The sequence below is a fragment of the Vespa velutina genome, chromosome 25 (assembly GCF_912470025.1).
Source record: "Vespa velutina chromosome 25, iVesVel2.1, whole genome shotgun sequence".
NCBI lineage: Eukaryota > Metazoa > Arthropoda > Insecta > Hymenoptera > Vespidae > Vespa > Vespa velutina.
Genome location: NC_062212.1, coordinates 1946824 through 1971257, shown reverse-complemented (window position 1 = coordinate 1971257; position 24434 = coordinate 1946824). Strand labels below are relative to the sequence as shown.

At 25.7% G+C, this 24434-nt stretch overlaps 2 protein-coding genes, 1 long non-coding RNA gene and 3 other non-coding genes across 7 annotated transcripts; 4 read left to right on the top strand and 2 right to left on the bottom strand.

Annotated features, from left to right (window-relative positions):
• Positions 1-131: 131 nt before the first annotated feature.
• LOC124957351 (odorant receptor 13a-like) lies at positions 132-5834 on the bottom strand. Of its 2 annotated transcripts, XM_047514332.1 has the most exons (7): positions 4955-5834; positions 3036-3483; positions 2335-2620; positions 1397-1496; positions 1217-1327; positions 944-1099; positions 132-363 (listed from the first exon to the last, which is right to left on the bottom strand). In XM_047514332.1, exons 1-7 carry the CDS (start codon positions 4970-4972, stop codon positions 301-303), a joined length of 1182 nt encoding a protein of 393 aa, XP_047370288.1. In that variant the 5' UTR covers positions 4973-5834; the 3' UTR covers positions 132-300. The 2 variants fall into 2 exon arrangements, with proteins under 2 accessions (XP_047370288.1, XP_047370289.1); XM_047514333.1 differs by lacking the exons at positions 944-1099; positions 1217-1327.
• A 1195-nt stretch (positions 5835-7029) lies between these two features.
• LOC124957352 (odorant receptor 13a-like) lies at positions 7030-23198 on the bottom strand. The gene is made up of 7 exons (XM_047514334.1): positions 23149-23198; positions 12052-12499; positions 11259-11544; positions 10316-10415; positions 10142-10252; positions 9850-10005; positions 7030-7587 (listed from the first exon to the last, which is right to left on the bottom strand). The coding sequence occupies exons 1-7, from the start codon at positions 23152-23154 to the stop codon at positions 7537-7539; spliced, it is 1158 nt and encodes a 385-aa protein (XP_047370290.1). The 5' UTR covers positions 23155-23198; the 3' UTR covers positions 7030-7536.
• On the top strand, positions 14422-14541 carry LOC124957476. Its single transcript, XR_007103579.1, has one exon. It is a non-coding gene; the product is annotated as a 5S ribosomal RNA (ribosomal RNA).
• On the top strand, positions 14854-14973 carry LOC124957475. The gene has a single exon (XR_007103578.1). It is a non-coding gene; the product is annotated as a 5S ribosomal RNA (ribosomal RNA).
• LOC124957453 lies at positions 15136-15255 on the top strand. The gene has a single exon (XR_007103557.1). It is a non-coding gene; the product is annotated as a 5S ribosomal RNA (ribosomal RNA).
• Positions 16067-18570, top strand: LOC124957353. Its single transcript, XR_007103497.1, has 4 exons — positions 16067-16309; positions 16509-16732; positions 16817-17636; positions 18443-18570. It is a non-coding gene; the product is annotated as an uncharacterized LOC124957353 (long non-coding RNA).
• Positions 23199-24434: the final 1236 nt, after the last annotated feature.

The window sequence follows — 24434 nt, the reverse complement described above, 5'->3', positions numbered from 1 at the left end:
TTGTGACATCGATAATTATGTAAAAAGAAAAAAAAAGAAATATTTAAATAAAAAAAAAATATTATGCTAATGCATAAAAATTTCTAATAAGGTACAAAAAGAATTAAAGATTAGATTAAATGTTAGTTTGAGTCAAATATATTCATATAAATAACAAATATATCATCCATAATATTTATCCTATCTATGGTCATTTAAATAACATATTTGTATTCTCATTTATTACATGCAGTATATTCAAAAGTTTTATCAAAATTTCAATAATAATGTTCTAGTTATTATTATTCAAGACTAATTATTTCATAATTTTGTCTCCATAAGCGTTCGTAATACTGATAGGTACGCCATTGATGTCTTCATTACCTACAAAATTCACAAAATTTAATAAAAAATTTGTACCTAGAAATGTATAAATTATCGAAAAAAAAAAATAATGCGAAATAAAAATTCAGAAAACTAATAAGAAAGAAGGTGAAAAAAGAAACGTTCAACGACATATGATACTTTTTTCTAAAAATAAAACGAACAAAAAATATAAATGATATGTAAAAAAAAATTACTAATAAGAACATTTCATCGCGATAAATGTTGAAAAGTTAATAAATTAAAACGCGATCAATGACAAACGAATAAAAATAAAAACTACTATAAAAAAAAAAAAAAAGAAAAAGAAAAAAAAAAGAAAAAATAGAAACTTGTGAAAAGCGAATCATGGATAAAAAAAAAAAAAAAGAAAAAAAAAGAAAACAAAAAAATTGGCGGGAGAGAATATAAGGAAAAAATAAAAGGACAATTAACGAGATGCCAATTGAAATAAGATAACGTAAAAATAAAGAAAAACAAAATCTTACCTAATATGTATGACATATTAGAAAAAAAAAAAGAAAAAAAAAAAAAGAAAGAAAAAAAGATGAAAAAGAAAATATTAACAATAATGACTTACGATGGTAAAAGTGCGCAAGGAAACGACGCAAAATTTTGCGCAAGTCAATTGCAATGGTTTCCTAGAGCGAATCATGCAAATGTAAATCGATTTCATATCGATCGTCGATAACTCGTACCAGTCGCAATGATAAAGCGCCACGCATAAGTTCGTACTCTGGATTACAAGAAAAAAAAAAAAAAAAGAAAAAAAAAATAAATAAAATAGAATTAATGAACGATTGTAGCTAAATACAGATTAAATTGCAATTCAATAAAAAATTCGATTAATTACTTCCTCGATGAGACATTCACCGATGTAACAATAAGTGAACAACGTACTCAACAAAACAAAAATGTGTAGACCAAAAATTATTATACCGATTCCTTCTAATACAGCTAAACTCTACAAAATTAGAAATTATTTATTAGACGATTTAAAATGCAACATTTGTATAGAGCGATGTGTACGTACGGAGAGTATTTGATAACTCGATATACAAATTTGTATAGTTGTACCTAATAATTGTTGACAAATGACGATGTTAAAACTATCCTCTAATATATCCGCTAATCTGAAACAGATACGAAGAAGATAAATTATTTTTTTTTTTTTCATAATGACATCTTTCTCATACTAAAAGAAACAAAAAAATTTCTTTCTTCAAGTGATATTAATTGATATTAAAAATGTATGAAACTTATGTTATTTTTATTTTTGCCAAAGAAAAATTTCTTCAAGGGTTAAAACAATCATTTCGAAATTTTTCTGCCGAAAAATCAAATCTCAATAATTCGTTGTAATCGAAGAAACGTATTCTAACAAAACTTCATTCGATTTTAAATCTAAAATAATCTGACTAAAAAGTGACTTTAAGGGGTTAAAACGATCGTCTTGAATTTTATTTTTCGTGATAAAAAGCTAAATTGATATAAAAAAAAAAAAAGATATATTTTTATACACACAATGAAATTATATTAAATATATATTAATTATGACATAAAATATATTTGTTTCATTTTGAATGTTAGAGCAAACGTGACGTCGATGAAAGAGTTTTTGGACTTTTTACTTTCGCATAAGTCTACGACAAAAAGCATGATCTTTGAAATTTTTCTTGCAATTAAACCGCTTACGATATCATTAATAAATACCTATATTATTATAAACAATTCCGCTAGAGAACAAAACTATAAAATTTTGTCGTAACGTAATTGTAATAAAATTGTAAGGAAAGAAGAAAAAATTTTTTAAAAGTTCATATCTCAAAAATACACCCAAAAGAACTCCAAGACTCGCGATTCATAGCGATCGACGTATTTGAACCGATTAAAAAGAAAAAATAAAAAAAGATTTCATTCATTAGACGTTCCTTTAATAATTAGATGAATTAATTAGAAAAGTGACGTTACCTTATCAAACGATGATGTCGAAGAATTATCTTATGAATTCCTTGCTGAGAAACATCGGTTTCCTTTAAAATTTCCTTCGCTCTACAGTTCAGTATGGCCAATTGACCGGTAAGATGAAAACCGGTAGAAGCCAATAAACAATCAGTACCACTATTAGCGGAAATGACCATTATTATACGTAAAAATTCATGTATGCAACCAAATACATAAGTTTTTGCATCGTACGGCTTCAGTAACGGCTTTATTTTATAAGGTAATTTATATTCCGACGTAGAATTTCTCATAACTGTAACGAAACAAGATACGTAATTTAATAAAATCATTCGTCAATTTTTAAATGACATTTTTGGAAAAAAAAAATTGTTTAAACGACAAATATTAATCAAATATTTCAATAAATCTCGAGATAACTAAGAAAATGTTTCAGACAAAAGTTAATTCTTTCCTTACAAAAATTACAGTGACGTTAGAAAAAATATAAGTTTTTAATTGAAAAAAGAGAAGTGTCCTTGAAAAAATCTTTGAATGCTTTTCGCTAAATAAAATACAATAAATACGATAATGTCTCTCTCTTTCAAAGCAGATAACTCTTGTCAGAAAAAAAAATATATATATCTATTACAATTTTGTCTATTATTTCGCTAAAACGGAATATTATAAATGTCTTCTATAAATGAATATAATAAAAATGTTTGTAATACCATTAATTATACCCGGTATGACAGTTTTACAATAATACGAAAGAATTACGAAGGTTATCGATGGGAACGCAATGATGATAAATATATAGGCGAATTTGTTATATTTCATAAAAATCAATCTCTCCTCTTTGGTTTTATAATTATCAACGTTATAATCATTTTCCGTTTCTGTCAAAAATCTTGATAATGATCCATGCTTCAATCGGCATATCCCAAATTTCATCAGTGTCATTAAAATCAGCAAATTCTCCATAATATTTGTCAATGCGTAATGAAAATCATTGATGTAATCGATCAAATCGAGAACTCCTAAAAAAATGTAAATAAATCCGTAAAATAGTAATGGTAGGAACAAAGAGTCCCGAATTTCCAATGGCCAAACACCTGAAAAACCGAGCAAGCGTTTGCACCATGTTATCGCTTTCATGGTATTGGTGAAACCTGTAACCTTGAAAAAGATAATGCAAAACAATAATGTTTCGATTAAATAGTATGGTACGAAATTGGGTGATCGAAAATGTCCCTAGATTGTAAAATAACGATCCTAAAATTTGTCTCGAAAGAATATTATTCGATTGGCCAATAAATTGTTACCTAATGTCACAATTTTTAATACAAATATGAACCCAAAATTATCTCCATGATTTCGAAAATCAATTATTCCTTTTCGAAATTTATCGAAACTAATGGTTTTCTTTCAGACCATCCAGAAATTCGTAGGCTTTGTAGTTTTACATTAAGAAAGAAAAAATTAATCTAAAAAGTCTAATTAAAGTAGATTTATTGATTTTCAAAATCAAGTAGAGATTTTTTCGCTCCACTCTGTATTAAATATTACAATGTTACTTATTGGCCAACTCAATAATTGTGATTTTTAAATCATCCAGAAACTTTTTATCCATCTTCCATTTTGGCCATCATGTATAATAAAGAAAAATTACGATAAATCTATCACTGATGAATTTTCGTAATTCGTTACATCTTATTAATTAAAAAACAAAGAAAAAGTTAACAAGAAATATTTCAAAGAAATATTAATGTTAAAAAGATTAAAAAATTATAATCTAAAAATTTAATAAACATAAATGATTAATAAGATTAATAAGATTATAGTATGATTAATTAAAAATAAAAATAAGAAGAAATGTGTAATCCATGTAATCAGTGTTATCACACACCAGTCATAAAATTTAATTTTTCTTGAATATGTTGGTTAACTTTCGAATCATTAAAAATCAAAGTAATCACAAATAATTTTTTTTTTATAATATAAGTAATATTAATAATATTAAAAAAAAAAAAAAAAACTAAAAATAAATATTAATTTGTCACACATTCGTTTTGATGAATTAGTAATAGAAACGATAATTATTAATAAACATTCTTAAGAGTTCCACAAAGCGCTAATGCAGTTTTCTTATTCATTTAATAAAATTAGAAAATAATTTTATTCGATGTCACTTGACACATAGATTAATTGATCATTGAATTAATAAGAAATTGTTACACCATGAAGTCACCCAAAAATTAATTAACAGTCACATGAAATAACATTATGACAATCAATTTGTCAACAAAATTCCAAAAAAAAAATTACGCTTATTCGAAATCATGAGGATGATTAAAAGAATAAAAATACTTAAAAGAAAAACAAAACAAAAGATCGTTCAGATTGCGCTTTAAAAAAAAATTAACGATATTTTTTCGAAATCTCAATAGTTAGAAAAATGCGAAGAAAAAAAAAAGAAAGGATTGTGATTTTTTGAAAGCATCACAATGGCTTTTTCAAGAGAGTCCAAACAAATCCACTCTGGACGATTATTGTCACAAAACATCGAATTTATCAAACGAACTGACAACTAATTATGAAAAATAAAAAATAAAAAAAAAGTGAAAATAAAGCGGCGTTAACACCGTACTTCTTTAGTTCCTTCCATTTTGCTCGCTCAAAGGTCACCGGCCGACTGTTCGTCCAAGCACGAACTACTCCCGACGTAAACTACATACGAAAAGGGGTTGAAATTGGTTGGTTGAATAGTTCATGCGATTAACGAAAAAAAAAAAAAAAAAAGAAAAGAAAAGAAGAAGTGAACACGAGTCAGTTTTTGCGTCCGTTTCGAACTGTATAGAAGGTACGGACCAAAAAAAAAAAAGAAATGAGAAGGGGTGAGTCGTTAACGGACAAAGTCGACTCAACAATAATCGATCAACATTTGACAGACGGTGTTTTGCATTAATCATTTTTATCTACCCCTTTCTCTAAGTACAATATACCTTGTCTACTCTTTTTTTTTTTTTGGGACTCTATATCCCTCGAAAGTTTCTACGTAACGCCCTCGTGAATATTTTTCCAGCGAAAAGGGAAACAGCGTGGCTCAGTATTATTACGGAATAGAAAAAAAACAAAATTGAAGGTTATCCAAGTTTTTAAGTAGTTGAATTCTACCCTTCCACGAGTCTTCTTCTTGTCAGTTATCTTCTAATCGATCGTTATGAGGTATACAAAAAAAATATGCCATTGCATCGAACGTTATTAGAATGGAATCGTTGAAGATCGTTGAGGTTGCTGCTGAAAATAACAAAAATTATGAATAAATTCAATTTGTACGTAGGACATTTTCATGTGACAAAAATGATTATTTACAAGCGTAAAGGACTTACTGAAATTATTATTTATCAAAGTGAATTTTGTTTTATTATGCCAAAGAATGTAACTTTAAAATGTTATGTTACTCGAAAGATCGATTACGATGAAAATGCATAATTGATTAATAATTATCGATGACAATAAACTGAGCGTTCATGTTTATTATTTCTTAGGTTAAAAGAAGCACGTACATAGGTATAATCATATGCAACGTAAATAGATACATACATTATTCTCAGCCATTTCAAAAATATTATTTATTTGCAAATTATTACTATATATGTATTACAAATTAAAGAAAAATAAAGGAAGAATAAAGAAAATAATGTATGATGTTATGACATACAATATGCTTGATAATAGCGTGTTAGACTTAACAAATACACGGCAAATAACAGCTATGCTTCTGATTCAAACGTGAATTAAACTACATCATTCCTCTTAATGCATCTCGAAGAATATTTCAGCTTTTCTCTCGAACTTCCGATAATAAACAACATTGTCTGTAATCGTAATTTCGATTACCATCATTGAGTGCAGCATATGCGTCGCATTTTGAACCTACGTTTCATTCTAAACACCGAAAGAGGCACAAAAATGTCCGAAGCAATCGTCGCTAGGATATACGGGTGAGTCAAGAGCATTCATTAGAAAATGATTAGAACGTTACGAAGATATAATAAACAAATCGATGATTAACCGGATCGTCGCACGTAAGCGAAAATTGGCATAATCTTGTACTTGTTTACGAGCGCTACGAGTGGCGAAAAAAATGTTGAAAAATTATAAAAATAAGGAAAGAAAAGAAATGCCATAGTCGGCATCCATTAATCATTGATAGTTCTTTTTTCCGAGAAAAATAAAGATTGCATTTTACAGGAGGACAATGAACCGGAAAATCGGGAGCCGAATCTGTACCGTCTGAAAAGTGAAATCTGATTTGTCAATCGATTGCAATGGCCGTTGCAATTGTCCGATACTAATTCACGTCAAAAAAAATTTCTCAATGTATACAAAGCAAATATTTCGTGGGAAACGATTATTCAAATCATAAAGCAATTAATTCGACAGATTCGTCGAATTTTGGATGACCTTATCATACGAATTATATTGTCGACCTGGTACAAAGTATATCTCTGCGATGACAGTCGATTATCGACGCTACTGTCGATTGAACTTCACTATCGATGTAAATTACATTTCGATTCGAAGCACAAAGTATGTAAGTATATATTTTACAAATTTTATTATAGCAAATTTTTTTTATTAATTAAACACAACAAAGACGTTTTAATAATATCGACTATAGTTCTATAAATTTCACAAATGAAATATAATTAGAACCGAATTAGAATAAAATTTTGCGATTTCTTATCGAATTATTAATACAAAATTGTAATATCAAATTGATCAAAAATTTCGTTATTTCGATGTTAATAATATTTTCTATATGGAAAAACTTTCGAGTACTCGAAAAATTGCATAAATTATCTAAACAATTCTTTTCTCAGAAGGAGGAGAAATTTTTGATAAATTGGAATAATAAAGTTTTGAGTGAAAAATTCTAGAAGATGATGGAATTAAAACTTTCAATATAATTTTCGATAAAGTTATTTGTGTCATCGTGAAAAGTGTGTTACGTATTTGTTTTTTCTTTTTTTTCTTTTTTTTTTTTTTTACTTATAAACAGAATGATTATTTTGATAAATACCGAAATAACGTTAACCTTATGTTTATTAATCTAAATAACGTGATTGTATGCATTCGTTACAAATTATCTATTTAACATTTGTACAGAAATAGCAGATATATTTCAACAATTATTATTCACGATTAACTATTAAACAGTTTCGCTTATAGAGCCGTCCGTAAAAATGATAAGTATGCCATTGATTTATTCAGTATCTGCAAAATTGATAAAAAGATAATAGATTTTACAACTTTTGAACATCGAAATTATTCAAAATTTTAAATCATCGATAATATTCAAAATTGAAATTGAAACCAATAAATAAAAACGAATCAACGAAGTGCAATGTTTCCTTGCAAAAGTAAATCAAACAAAAAATACAAATGATACATAGAAGAAAATATTAAGAAATATATTCCATTTAGAATTTCATAAATGACAAAAAGTTAATCAATGAAAACTATCAAGGACGAACAAATAAAAATGGTACCATATAAAAAAAAAAAAAATAAAAAAAATAAAAGAAAAAGAAAAAGAAAAAATTGACACGAGATAATGATGAAAGTGAAATATAAGGAAAGAGAAAAAAAAAAGGATCAATTAACGAGATGCCAATTAACACTAGATTGCCCAAGGAAGTCATTTTGACTGTTTTTTAATTTCAATTAGAAAAACAATTATGTATATAATGACACAATTTCTTAGAATTTTGTGACTTTTTGTACAACATATAAATGCGTTTATTAATAATTGTAGTTATCTCCACCCTCCTTCATTTCCGATATATATATATATATATATGCGCGCGTGTGTGTGTGTTATACCCATATTACCCAAAAGCAGTCAAAATGACTGCTTGGGAAATTTTAAATAATCAAATGACTCTTATTATTGAATTGAGTAAATTTCTTAATCAGTTCGGCTCTGTATTGAAATAACAGTGTTTATTTTTTTTCGATTACCATTACATGATAACATACAAGTACATGATAAATCATCGATTTGGATGTATACATGATAAGTTGCAGTTGATCAATAAGCTAAAGTAGTACTTGTTATTCGTATCTTTATGCAATGATACTTTTTCTAACAAGTTGTTTATTTTATTTCTTTTGCATCCTAAATTCATGAAAAAACATGGAGAACAGAAGTGAATTATTGGAAAAGCTAACGAACATAAGTGAAGAGTACTCCGATATAGAATCAGATGCAACAAATTCTGAACTATCATCTGAAGATGAAACGGATTATATTCAAAGTGAAACATCTGACACTGAAGATAGCGATGAAGAGTCGAGATCACCAATGATGAAAATGAAAGTGTCATCAATATGCCCAGGAAAAGATGTAGGATGTTAAGTAGTTCAGACTCTGATGAAGAAACTGAAAACATCTTTTAGGAGACCGAAACAGCTACCGATGCTACTGTGTAATCAAAAATTGACAAAGGTTGTATAAATTTTGGTAACTACCCAAATTAGTCAAACAAACGAAGGATAACATGTCTCGTTTTTCAACTATGCTATATAAATCAGAGAATTGTGTTCTTACAAAATATAAAAGCAAAACAAATAAAAGAGTAACTGTTCTAAGTTCTAAGCATAGATTTGTAAAAATTGATAAAAGTAATTGAAAAAAATGTTACCGAAATCTATTCAATGTTATAACAGCACAAAATTTTGTAGTTGATATGGTGGATCAAATGGACAAAAAATATACAATAAAAGCTTGTTCTCGTAGATGGCCCCTCCAAATATTTTTCAATATTTTAGATTTGGCTGCTATAAATGCTTGAATCTTTTACAGAGAAACGATAGGAATACGAATACAACGAAAAGAGTTCTTGTTTCAATTAGCAAAACAGCTTTCCACCGAATACAGAACTGCAAGACAGAAAACGTCATCAGAACATGAAGACCCAAAAAGATCAACTGCAACATCATCAAATGCAACCCATTCTAACAAATGCAAAATTTGTCAAATACTTGTTTTGCCACAACAACAAAACAAATAATATATGTGAAAAATGTCAAAGGTATGTTTGCGGAAGATGTACACATAAAAAGATTTCCACTTTCATTTGCATAAAATGTACAAATAATAATGCATAAATTATTTTTTTTTATTCTCCAAGTGAAGTAAATTTTTTTTATTGTTAAATATTTATTAATAACTCGTTATATAATTGTAAATAATATAAAAAATATTAAAAATAAATTTTAAACAAATTTCAAAACACATTAGTTATTCGTTCACAATACAGTCATTTTGATTGCTTTTGGGCAATATAGGTATATACTAAGTTTCGGTCTTTCTAGTGTTACAGAATAATAATTTAAAAATAAAAAGAAGAAAGGATCTTACGTGGTTTGAATGATTTAAAAAAAAAAAAAAAAAAAAAAAAAAAAAAGAAGAAAGGAAAAAAAAACAAAAGACAAAAAGAAGAAGAAGAAAAAATATCAACAATAACGACTCACGCCGATAAAAGTGCGTAAAGACAGAACGTTAAATTTTGCTCCTGTCAATTGCAATGGATTCCTAGAGCGCATCATGCAAATGCAAATCGATTTCATATCGATTATCGATAGCTCGTACCAGTCGCAAAAATAGAGCGCTTCGCAGATGCTCGTACTCTGGATTAAAGAAAGAAAGAAAGAAAAAAAAAAAATATTAAAAAGAAAATGAAAAAAGAAACAAAATTGTATCAATGAACACGATTGAATCAATTTTCTAATTGAATTGTAATTAAATAAGAATTTGATTAATTACTTCCTGTATCAGACATTCACCGATGTAACAATAAGTGAACAATGTACTCAGCAAAAGACATTCATATGAAATAAATGTTAATATACCTGCTGCTTCGACGACAGCTAAACTCTAAATAATTAAGAATTTTATATTAGAAATGAATGTATTTCGATTAGTATGACGTATACGTACGGTGAGCATTTGATAACCGGATATACAAATTTGAATCATTATCCCTAATAATTTTTGACCAATGAAGATGTTACAACTATCCTCTAATATATCCGCTAATCTGAAACAGATACGAAGAAGATAAATTATTTTTTTTTTTTTTTCATAATGACATCTTTCTCATACTAAAAGAAACAAAAAAATTTCTTCTTCCTTCAAGTGATATTAATTGATATTAAAAATGTATGAAACTTATGTTATTTTTATTTTTGCCAAAGAAAAATTTCTTCAAAGGTTAAAACAATCATTTCGAAATTTTTCTGCCGAAAAATCAAATCTTAATAATTCGTTGTAATCGAAGAAACGTATTCTAACAAAACTTCATTCGATTTTAAATCTAAAATAATCTGACTAAAAAGTGACTTTAAGAGGTTAAAACGATCGTCTTGAATTTTATTTTTCGTGATAAAAAGCTAGATTGATATAAAAAAAAAAAAAGATATATTTTTATACACACAATGAAATTACATTAAATTTATATTAATTATAACATAAAATATATTTGTTTCATTTTGAATGTTAGAGCAAACGTGACGTCGATGAAAGAGTTTTTGGACTTTTTACTTTCGCATAAGTCTACGACAAAAAGCATGATCTTTGAAATTTTTCTTGCAATTAAACCGCTTACGATATCATTAATAAATACCTATATTATTATAAACAATCCCGGTAGAGAACAAAACTATAAAATTTTGTCGTAACGTAATTGTAATAAAATTGTAAGGAAAGAAGAAAGAATTTTTTAAAAGTTCATATCTCAAAAATACACCCAAAAGAACTCCAAGACTCGCGATTCATAGCGATCGACGTATTTGAACCGATTAAAAAGAAAAAATAAAAAAAGATTTCATTCATTAGACGTTCCTTTAAGAATTAGATGATTTAATTAGAAAAGTGACGTCACCTTATCAAATGTTGATGTCGTCGAATCATTTTTTGTATTCCCCATCGAGAATCATCGGTATCAATTGGAACATCCTTCATTCTGAACTTGAGTAAGGCCAATTGACCGGTTAAATGAAAACCAATACAGACCAACAAACAATCAGTTCCGACGTAACCAGAAAGTATCAATATTACACGTAAAAATTCGTGTATACAACCAAACGCATAACTTTTTGCATCGTACGGCTTCAACAATGGCTTTATTTTATATGGCAATTTATATTCCGCTGTAGAATTTGTCATAACTGCGTTGAAAGATTATCAGAATTTAATGAAATTATTCGTCAATAAAAATTATTCTTTATGCCTCATATTTTTATCATTTGATTGGAAATGAAAAAAAAAATATATATATATATATATATTTAAACAAAAATCACGAAATAAATTCATAATTTGCTTAATGATAAGTGACTCAAGAAAAAAATAAAAATTAATCTAGTTTAATTGTTTAAAAACCAATAACAATTCATATTTACCGCCAATATATCTACTAATACACATCTACCCATACATATATATATATATATATATATATATATATATATATATATATATATATATATACAGTTATACATGTAAACTATTTTTGGATTGTTTCTCAATTCTCTGATTTTTTTTTTTTTTTTGATTCCTTTACTCTTTAATTTTTTGTATTTTTTATCGTTTGAATAAAAATGAATACGTTTAATTAACTAATTATAATTTCGAGATCATAGTAATATTGAAACTCTAATTATCAAGATTATTACCCAATATTATATTCGGTATGATAGATTTAAAATAATAAAGAAGAAGTAAGAACACCGAAAAAGTATACAAAGCGGTGACGTATCTATATGAAAGATTGTTATATTTTAAAAAAATCAATCTCTCATCGTCATTTTTATAATTATCAGCTATGTAATCCACTTTGGTTTCTATAAGAAATTGCGACAACATACGATACTTTATTCGTAACATTAAAACTTTTGTCATCGTCATTAATATCAAAATGTTCTCCATTATGTTATCCAAAACGTAACGCAAATTGTTAATGTAATTATACAGATCTAATAGTCCCAATAAAAAGAAGGTATAGCCATAAATTACAAACGATATAAATAAACTGTCACGTATTTCCAATGGCCAAAGTCCTGTCAGACATAACATTTGTTTGCTGATTGTTATAGCTTTTACTGTATTAGAGAAATCTGCCACCTGAAAAAAAAAAACATAAAAACAAAAAAAAAGTAAAGAAAAGATAATAATAAGAATAAATGACGTTCAATTGAGTGAACTGTGATATAATGCAAAAAGAAAATGTCATGAATTAAATAGCTATTACGGTTAATCCAAATTGATATAAATTAGAGAAATCTGTTAATTAAAAAAAAAAAATAATAATAATAATAATAATAAATGACATTCGATTGAAAGCTCTGGTATAATGTAAAAAAAGAAAGAAAGAACAAATCAGGAATAAACCACTCTTACCATTAGTTTAAATTAGAGAAAACTGTTACCAGAAAAAAAAATAATAATAATAAAATATAAGAATAAATGACGTTTGATTAGGTTTTGTGATATAATGCAAAACAAAAAAAATTAACGAATAAACTGATTTTACGATTAGATTAAATTAGATCAGATTAAACTATGTGATTGCCATGTTTAAATAATTGTTGAAGTTCTTGGAAATTTTAAACAAAACATCTTCAAAATTTATATAAATATTCGTAAAATTTGATTCGAAACAATTAAGTTTTTCAGGTATTTTTAAAGATTGAAATTTATATAATCATATTGACGCTGTTTTGAAAGCATAAATGTGTTCAATAAACAATTTGAAATTATCGACAGGAATTTTCACAACAATATTCAAAACAAACAGAAGACTTATAAAAATATATATGACATCAATATCAAATTTCCAATCGAAAAAATCATGAAAAAATAAATAAGTAACGTATATATTATTACCAAATATGAAGATCAGTTTCTATATCACTAAATGTAATCATTCATATATCATATTAACAGACACAAAATAATATGAAATGCATAACAGTATACAAAATTCATTTCAAAAGAAAAAATGTATTCGAAAAATTACATTACATTTATTTAAATTGCATACTTTTACGAATGACCATAATTATAAACAACTATTTTGAAAAATATATAATATATTGTATCTTTCTTTTATATCCTGTAAATAATGTGTTATATATTAACTAAATTGTTATCTGGATACTTAGAAATTAGTAATAGATACTAATATTATGACAATTAGATAGTTAGTACTAAATATTAATCATAATAATTATTATTAATATATATTACCAACTAGCTAACTTATCAACAACGGCCGGTAACATTCAATTACTTATCGATCCACGGTAGAATAAAAGTTCTATTAATAACTCAAGTAAGTAAGGTAGAAATATTTACCGCCGATAATATCATTTGATGATAAAGTAGTAAAACACAAATTAGTATCTGACGGTAATAAGTAGCATTGGAATTTAATAGATTCGGCTATATATATAAAAACTTATATATAAATATATATATATATATTTTTTAAATAATATATTTCATATTATTTAACCCACTTAATGTACTTAATATGAATAAAAAATAATCTATAATAAATCAATTTTCTTAGATGCAGAAATAATATACAAATCAACCGATCTGTAATTCAACGAACATACCGCGTTGGAAAGTACCAGTTCTTGAAGTTAAGCAACGTTGGGCACGGTTAGTACTTTAGATGGGTGTGACCGCTTGAGAACAACCGTGTGTTGTTGACATTTTTTTTGTTGTTCTTCATTATACTTTTTTTACAAACAACCAAAACTGTAATCAAATGATAAACATCGTCGAACTTAACTCATCGGTCGTCTGCACTTTAAGATACATGTGTCTTCGAACGCAATTTTACTTCTTCACAAGGCGAAGAATCTAAGAAAACATATATATAACATATAATAAAGAATATGTATATAAATTTTTGTTTGATCATATACATCAGTTTACGTGACAGACTTAATACACTCAGTAAGAATGAAAAATTCTTTTTAATAAATCAATCTTAAGGAACAAGGAAATACCAAATAATATAATAGGACTACTAAGTCAACGATCATACCGCGTTGTAAATCACCAGTTCTCGTCCGATCACTGAAGTTAAGCAACGTTGGGCACGGTTAGTACTTGGATGGGTGACCGCTTGGGAACACCGTGTGTTGTTGACATTCTTTTTACTTTTTCTTTTTTTATTTTTTTTTTATAAACAATCTAAAAATTACAATAAAATGATATGCGTCATTATACGTCACTTCTACTCATCTGCACCGAATCTAAGCTGCCTGTTTCATCGATCGCAATCTTACTTTTTCACAAATTGGAGAATCTAACAAAACTTAAATATATATACATATTTCTTGTAATTCGAACATTCTATTTTATTTAATAAACTTAATATATTGAAGACGATTAAAAAATGCTCTATAATAAATTAATCTTATCGGGTAAAGAAATATAGAATAAAAAGACAAAGCTGTTAAGTCAATGATCATACCGCGTTGTAAAGCACCAGTTCTCGTCCGATCACTGAAGTTAAGCAACGTTGGGCACGGTTAGTACTTGGATGGGTGACCGCTTGGGAACACCGTGTGTTGTTGACATTTTTTTTACTTTCTTTTCTATTTTTCTTTTTTTTTTTTTTTTTTTTTTTTATAAATAACCAAAACTACAATAAAACGATATACTTTGTACAAATGAAATATACGCTAGAATAAATCAATTTTTTAGAAGTAAAAATACATATAAAAAGATAAAATTCACAAGTCAACGATCATACCGCGTTGTAAAGCACCAGTTCTCGTCCGATCACTGAAGTTAAGCAACGTTGGGCACGGTTAGTACTTGGATGGGTGACCGCTTGGGAACACCATGTGTTGTTGACATTTTTTTTTTCTTTTTCTTTTTATAAATTAAAACCGCGATGAAATAATGTGCGTTATCGTATTTACCTCTAATCTGCACCAGATCCAAGCTCCCTATTGAACGCAATCTTACTTCCTCACAAAGCGAAGAAACTAAATTCTATACTTTGCTCTTAGTAGTTCCCTTTGTTGATTTTTGATAACGTAATGCGTTAATATAATACGTTTTATTTTATTGTTTATATTTGCATAGACAATATCCATCACCGTGTACGTATCGTTCTCGATCGTCATTGCGTCAGGTCAAGACCAGTGACTTACGAAAGATTAATCGTTCGCAAATAATATCGAACATCCTCTTCATTTTGTCGCACGATTTTGAAGTCATATAATATTCCTAGCTAAGACTAAAGATCTTCAATTTTTTCTAATTTTTTCGAAAAAAGAAAGACATATTCGACTAGTTGAAATAATTCTCACGTATGGTTTATTTTTCTTTCTTTTTAAATTTTAATCTTTGTCGTTTATACCCCTTAAACGTTTGATTTCAATTTATACTATTTATATAAAATGATTTTTAATGATCAACCTTATCTCCTTAGATTGAATATCAAATTGCGTAATACATCCAAATATATATATATATATACTTTACGTCTTTCTTCGTAAGTACGTATCTCTATTAATTACATCCTATTACTATCGCGGACAGATCGTGAATGAGCGATTATTTCGATGGGCTTATTTTGTCTCTCGATTAGAAGCACGTCATAAGAAGCGTTCTCATTGGTCGCTTTATCGTCCAATGATTGATCAGTTGCGTATCGGAGCGCTCTCTGTTGGCATCGTTTACATTAATGACGCATTCACTCTCTGCTACGCTACAATTATTAGAAAGTATTCTTAAATAACGTTAGTACTTGACTTACGCTTTCATATTATGAAAACGATTTTCTCATTAAATTATTGATCAAATGGACCTTTATTTCTATATCATTGAATTTACATCGATTGCACCATCAATTTGCATCGCACATCGATTGTAGAAGAAGGTTATGTGATTTCATTGAATAAGGTAAGCTTGATTTTTTATTATAAAAATTGTATCCTTCCAATTTTTATTTCGGTTTTGTCTTACTTATTTACTTTTTTATAATTTAATTGACGATCGAGACAGCGACGTTCTTTTAGTTTATGATGTGAATACAATTTTTTCCCATTACAACTTGGTTATGTTTCGATTACTTATTACTTATTGCATTTCACTATTATAGGAGCTAAAGGAATGTTTAAGTAAAAAAAAAAAAAAAAAATAAAAAATAAAAAAAATGTACGGAAATCTGTTCTACAGAACTTATACTGTTATTTCAAATGTTGCAAAAGAGGTTAGGATTAACAGGATCACTCAATACATCAACGATAGAAATGTCTGCAATTTCATGTTTCTAAAAAACAAAGGCAAAGTAAAATCTGATGAAGTGTATTCAAATAAAATAGTGTAAGTGATAAAGATATTAATATAATTACAGGTTCCAGTATTTTTAATTTGGTATTTAATGATTTTATAATATACAATTTGCAGTGAAGGGAGAATAAACATTAATTGAAAATATCACTAAAAGAAATGAAAAGAATTAATTTCTAGAGTTCAATAATTTCCTGTAGAAATTGTAAAAATCATAAACAATGTTTTACATGAAATAATTACAAGGATAATGAATTGAATGGAAATATGACTTAGATCAAGGAAGGAGCTGTTTGAGATATCACTTTTTTTGACATTAAGACTTTCAAGGATTATCCTCTCAGAACAATACCATTGATTAACTTTCAGAATATTATGGTCAAGCTAGAAGATACAATGCATATAACTTAGATGTTATAAAAAAAAAAAGAAAGATGTATGTACAACAATCTTCTATATAATATCAAATTGATTATTAGTCACATCAAGACTTTTCTTTGATGTAATTATGAAATGGCTAGAGCAGAGCTTTATCTATAAGAATTCTTTACTTGATTGTAAAGCAAAGATTTGACAAATTCAGATCTAATGAAGAAATGTCTCATAGAATAAACATAATGTAAATTAATCATTCAATGACATTGCATGAACAAAAGTATCAAAAAATGTATTTGTATAGATCCATACATTGAAACTTGTATGTATGTGATTGCTATGGTCATATTTAATGTTGATAATGCAAGCAAAATGGAAGAGCTAGAAGGTAAAACAAGCTATACTGAAAAACCTGGATAAGAAACAAGCTGATAAAGTAATATAAGCCTAAATATTGTCTAGAGACAATATCTTTGTAATAATGAAAGAAAATTCATTTGGATAATACAGAAGTATTAATATTACACCAATGGATGGTACTAATTGGTATTTTTATGAACAAGTAAGCTTTCATTAAAATTACTTTTTAATCATAATTATTAGAACTTTATTCATTTGAACAAATATTTGATTTTTATCAAGAACCATTTAAAATTCATTCTTAACTTTTTCTATAATTCATTTATAACATTCTTTTGATATTAAGTTTTTAAAATCATTGAGATATAAAATATAAAAGAAATACAAAAATATTGAAAATGACGAAGTATAAGAAAATATAACAGAAGAAGGATTTTATTTTAATTCTTATTACATGTAATTCAATGAAAGTGAAATAGTAAATTCATGAAGTATATATAAGTATTCTGTGAAAGTTTCATTAAGTTAGATTCAACAGTTTTTTAGAAAGAAAAAAAAAAGAAACCATGAAGTTAATGAATTTAATTATTTATTTTATTAATTTTTTATTTTATTATTAAGATAGGTCATTTATTATACTTATCATTTTCTATTTCCTACTGCTATTATTTTTTATACATTTGGAACTATAAAATATGTATATATATATATGTATATACATATATATGTATGTCCTAGACTGAGTGATTAATGTAAGCAAATAATGACAAATCAAAATTGTAATTGTAATAAATTTCAGTGTTAGAATTGCATCTTTTGATATAATTTTCTATAATAACAGTACCTGATAAAGTATATCCAAAACATATTATTTAGAAAAATATTATTTTATTATTATGACTATATAATCAATCTAATATCTATGTATGGATAGTTAAAAAAAAAAAAAAATTAATGAATACGATAGAGAAGTGGAGAATGTCTCTATATTTATGTTCACGTTTACAGATTGATTTTGAAAAATAGCAACGATGGAAGTATCATTGAAAGAGAACGAACAAGAAGAAGCCTTTGAGAATATCAACAATCTCTCATCCGTTCAAGAGTTTTATTATGGTCAAAGGAATATTCATAATCAAACGAACAAAATCTTTTAGGGAAAATTATTTGATCGAGAAATTATTGTGTATATGTCCTAATATCAATCACATTTATCTTTTGGTACGTTGAAAAAAGGTTAGAATGCTTCAACACAAGGAACTCATGAAAGATTCAGTGAGTTGTTCACATATGATCTAATTATTATTTCTGTATTATTATTTCATCCTAATTCAACTTAAAGATTTCCTATTTTCTTATAATATATACTTTATTTTGGTGGGCAAAAAAGTATGAGTCAGATATACTACCATTAGTTTTATAGAAAAGAATTTATAATATTTAAAGTGTGATATTAAATCAGACATTAGATTTTGAGTCTTGAAAATTGATATATGTGATATTCATTTCAAAATATTCTTATCTTTTTTAAATGACAACTTATATTACTTTTATCTTTATTTTCATTTTAATTAATATTTATTTGATCAAGAATGAACATCCTAAAATAGCTAAATAATGTATTTATGTTACTGTATACATAATAGTACAAATTACAAAATGCTTAACGATTTAATTTATATATATATAAATTAATATTAAATAATATTATATATGTATATAATATGTAATCGTTAAAGGGTTTAAATATAAATAAACTTGTACTTATAGTTAAACTATATTTTAAAATAGAATTATAAAAGATAAAATATTGTAACTTAATTTATATCATATTTTTGATATATATTATTAAAATCTCAGATTAAAGATCAAGAAAGAAATACAATTGACTTATATGTTGTGTAGAATTATAATTAATGTACAACAGTGTAGGATATTTTAGCATACTGATCTCATTATTTTGATCAGAATTTGATTGTATACATTTTTACAATCAACAAATATTTAATATTTATTATTTAATATTTAAAAGTTATAAGAAGAAAAAATTAATAAATAAATTATTTTAATCTTGTTAACGTTGGACATGCAAAAAAGTAACAGAAAGTTGTTTTCCTTGAAATAATAATGTATTTATGATACATATTTAAGTAATTACGTATACCTGGCTGAGAAAATTAATAGCTATTTCAATGGACGTTTTTTTAGTTATTTTCTATACTGAGAAAAAAAGAATCAAAATTCCAATATCACATAGTCATGATAGAAGGCAATTATAGCTTACTAAATGTTGATATCTCGATGACCGATAGGTCATCACTTATACAAAATGTTTTCATTGTTTTTCACGTCACGGTGACCGTGTAATTCAATGATAAAATAATTAATATCGGTTACAGTTATTAATATTTTTAAAGGTGCAATAAATTTATTCAAAAAAATGTCGAAACTAGTGATACGAAGTTTGCCCTTTAAATACATATTTGTATGTGTATATGTGATTTCTTTTGAAATGAAACTTCGAAGTCGACGATGATGTGGAATGAAAATGAAATGAAAAGAAAGAAATGAATGTGAAATAATAAAGAGTACAAAGATATGCTGAGAAAGAGAAAAAGATAGAAAATAAATATAGAAACAAGCTGTGAATGAATGAATATTTTGATCATTATCTATAATAAAATATATTGTGATATAAATGATCAATATAAATAATTAACTATCATGTTGAGATTGTGTCGTGATTTATTATAAATATTGATTTATTTATTTATTGGTCACATATATTATGTAATGATATTTTATTATTAATAATGATCATTAATTATATATTTAAAATAATGATCTTTGATTTAAATATCATGTGTTATCATATAGATTGTAAAAATACAATCAATTGTATTTTTATTGTTTTATATAAGTAATGGATATTTTGGTTTAGAAATATCCTATATATTTTATTTAAATTGAAAATAATATAATACCATGAAATGTGAATCCTTTTGATGACATATTATTTAACATGAAATCATAAGATACTCATACATATGCGATAATTAATTCCATACGTATATATATATGTCCTTGTCTCATTATTTCTATTTCTAATTATTTTTGATAAAACATTCGACAAAATTTTGTTCCTTTGTTACAAATTTATATACAAATTATTATAAGTTATTTATATTTATTATTCTTATATTATTATTAATTATATTTATTATTCTTTATTATTAATATAATATATATATATATATATTATATTATATTAATAATAATATAATATAATAGTATAATAAAAATAAAATAATATAATAATTATTAATATTAGTATATTAATAATAATATAATATATATATATATATATATATATATATATATATATATATATATATATATATATATATATACTATAATAAATATTTACTAATTATTTTTGATAAAACATTTGAGAAAATCTTGTTCCTTTGTCACAAATTTATATAGAAATTATTATACGTTATTTATATTTATTATTCTTATATTATTATTAATTATATTTATTATTGTTTATGCATTGATCGTGAAACAAGTATGTGTGTCGATGAAAAAATTGATTTCGTATCTAGAACGAATCATTAAGAGAGGCATATTAACAAATCCAGAAAAAGATATACATATAAAAGCCTGAAAAGTATGATTTCACAGCCTTACTAACACTACTTACTCTAATCCATATAAAACCAATTGTTATGTAGTTAGATACAATATCGCTTATATTTGTAGTTTATATTTTGTTCACATCTGAAGTCAATGAAAAATAGTGAACCGTCTTAAAAGACAAATTTGTTATTTTAAGAAATTAATTAAATTGTGTCAAAATGATTCCATTGAAATTCTTGTTGAATGGTTTTGTCAAACATTTGTAAAGCTGTTTTGTTTAATGTTTAATTCCATGACAATTATTTATCCTAATTTAATAGAATGATTTGTATATGATAAAGAAGGAATTTAATTTTGATATGAAATTTATATATTAATTATTAATATAAATTAATTAAGAGAAACGAATCATATCTAAATGTGATATAACTTATGTAAATAAGATAAAATTATCTAGATAATATTATGTGGGTAAAATAATACTAAATGAGTGATCCAGGCATAAAACCAGTCAAACATTTACTTAAAGTTCAAATTGCAAATTTCATGCCAATTGTGCGATTAAATAAAATTAAATGAATATGATTAAATAATATTATCTGAATAAAATGTTTGTACAATTTTATGTTAACGAAAAAGAAAAAAAAAAAAGAAAAGAAAAGAAAAGAAAATATAATTGAATGGTTCTTTGGAAAGAGAAAGTTGAACAAAAAAATTTACCCGAGTAAGAGCTTTCTCTGTTATTTTTTGTAAATTTTCTTTCTTAACCATTACACGAATAATATTTTTTTTTATAAAAATTGATTTTTAAAAAAAATCCACATATATACATACGGATAGAAAAATATTTTTATAACTATTGTGGGATGTTTTGAAAAAAAAAAAAAAAAAAAAAAAAAAAAAAAAAAAATATTGATGATAATTGTTATAAAAGTAAAGAAAAGGAGAAATGAGATGAGAAAATTTTACAAAATGAAAGAAATAACTGAAAGAAAATAATTCACTGTATAAACTCTGTCGGAAAGTAAGTGATTTTAAGTAATTTTTAATAATAAATAATTTTTTTTTCCATCTTAAACGAACGTAAAGAATAAGATCAAAAAAAAAAAAAAAAAAAAAAAAAAGAAACGTAATAACTAAACAAGATATATAACAGAATTTTAATTACCGTGTCGAATTAATTAATAAAAAAGGAGAGAAAAGAAAAAGAAATTAAATTTTCGTATCTTACTTTTAATAATATCTATTAAATGGAATTATCGGAATAAAATATATTTATATAATGTAATATAAAAAAAAAAATAAAAAAAAAAAAAGAAATATTAAAATGAAATACAATCGAATGATATTTTTTGAAGAAAAGATTGAAAAAACTAATTTACCAAAATAAGACCTTTCTTTATTCTTTTTTCAAATTATTTTTCTTCTCGATTACAAGAAGATTTTTTACAAAAATTGGCCTAAAAAAAAAAAAATCTGCATACATACGGATAGAAATATATCATTTGTATTTATTGTATGAAGTATTTTGAAAAGTCAATAAGCAAAAATTGTTTTCTATTCACGAATGTGGATGAAAACAATGATGAGTGCAATAGAGTGAGAAAAAGAAAATAGAAAATAGAAAAATATAAATATAAATAAAAAATGAGAATAGAAATTACAATACGAGAATAATAATGAGATAATAAAAATATCAATAGATTAGGAAAAAAGTATTCAAGAAAATAGAATTTACTATGCGGACACTGTCGATAGCTATGTAACTTTCTTTTTGTTTCCCTTTTTTTTTTTTTTTTTTTTTCTTTTTTCATCGAACGTAAAGAATAAGATCAAGAAGAAAAGAAAAGAAAAGAAAAGAAAAAATAAGACATTAAGACCGAGTTTTAATTATTCAGTGTCGAATTAATTAATTATTTAATAAAAACAAAACAAAAAATAAAAACAAAAAATAACAAAGAAGGAAAAGAAAAGTTAAAGAAAAACAAATGTCTCATTTAATTACATTTCTCTTTAAAATGTGAATTTGGAAGGAAAAGAAGAATAAAAAATATTCAATTTTCATATCTTACTTTCATGATAAGTCTGTTTAATGTTCCTTCGTAAGAGAATCGTTCGTGACTGATAGTAATAGTTGGAATGACATTTTTACGAATTGCAATCGATTGTAACCAAGTAATCGGAGTGATCGAAAGAAAGAAAAAAAGGGAGAGAGATAGAAAGGGAAAAGATAGAAAGAGAGCGAGAGAGAGAGAGAGAGAGAGAGAGAGACTGACTGAGACAGATAGATTGAGACAAGGATATGAAAGAGATAGATAAACAGAAACGATGACAAAGATATAGAAAAAGACAGAGATAGAACAGTAGGCAAGCACAGGAGATGAGAGAGAGAGAGAGAGAGAGAGAGAGAGAGAGAGAGAGAGAGAAGGACTCTGTTCTCCTACGAATATTTTATAATCCTCTTCGATCATGATTTAAAAGTTCGTAGTTGGAAAATGTTTTTTTGTAAAATGATGATGACACATGAGATGACCAAGAAGGAAAAAAGTTTTAATGACACACCGTAAGAAAGTTTTCAACGAAGAAGTTAGAAAACTTATTTCAACGAAGAACAAAGTGAAAAGTCGAGCGAAAAAGAAAAAGAAAATAGAAACGAGAAAAAAATAATATAAAGCACTCGCAAGTTTATGATAGGTATCCTGTATGTATAATCTAAAGATAAAGAAAAAAAGTTTAATGGTGAATCGTATCAATGTGATCGTTGTTGTGCTTTGTTTTATTTTGACGAAGAAAATAAAATCAATTCTTTCGTAAAAGTAAAAACAAAGAAAAAGAAGAAAAAAGAAAATACGAAGACTATACGAAGGAGAAAAACTTTAATTCTAAACGAAAATAATAATAATAATAATAATATATTATACTTTTTAATATAATGAATAGAAAGTAATGGTGTATTATGTCACCTGACCAACTTTGCTTGAATCAAAAATGCTTGAAGAAGAAAAAAAAAAATGTAAACAATGTATGTACGTATATATTTTACAAATTTTATTATAGCAAATTTTTTTTATTAATTAAACACAACAAAGACGTTTTAATAATATCGACTATAGTTCTATAAATTTCACAAATGAAATATAATTAGAACCGAATTAGAATAAAATTTTGCGATTTCTTATCGAATTATTAATACAAAATTGTAATATCAAATTGATCAAAAATTTCGTTATTTCGATGTTAATAATATTTTCTATATGGAAAAACTTTCGAGTACTCGAAAAATTGCATAAATTATCTAAACAATTCTTTTCTCAGAAGGAGGAGAAATTTTTGATAAATTGGAATAATGAAGTTTTGA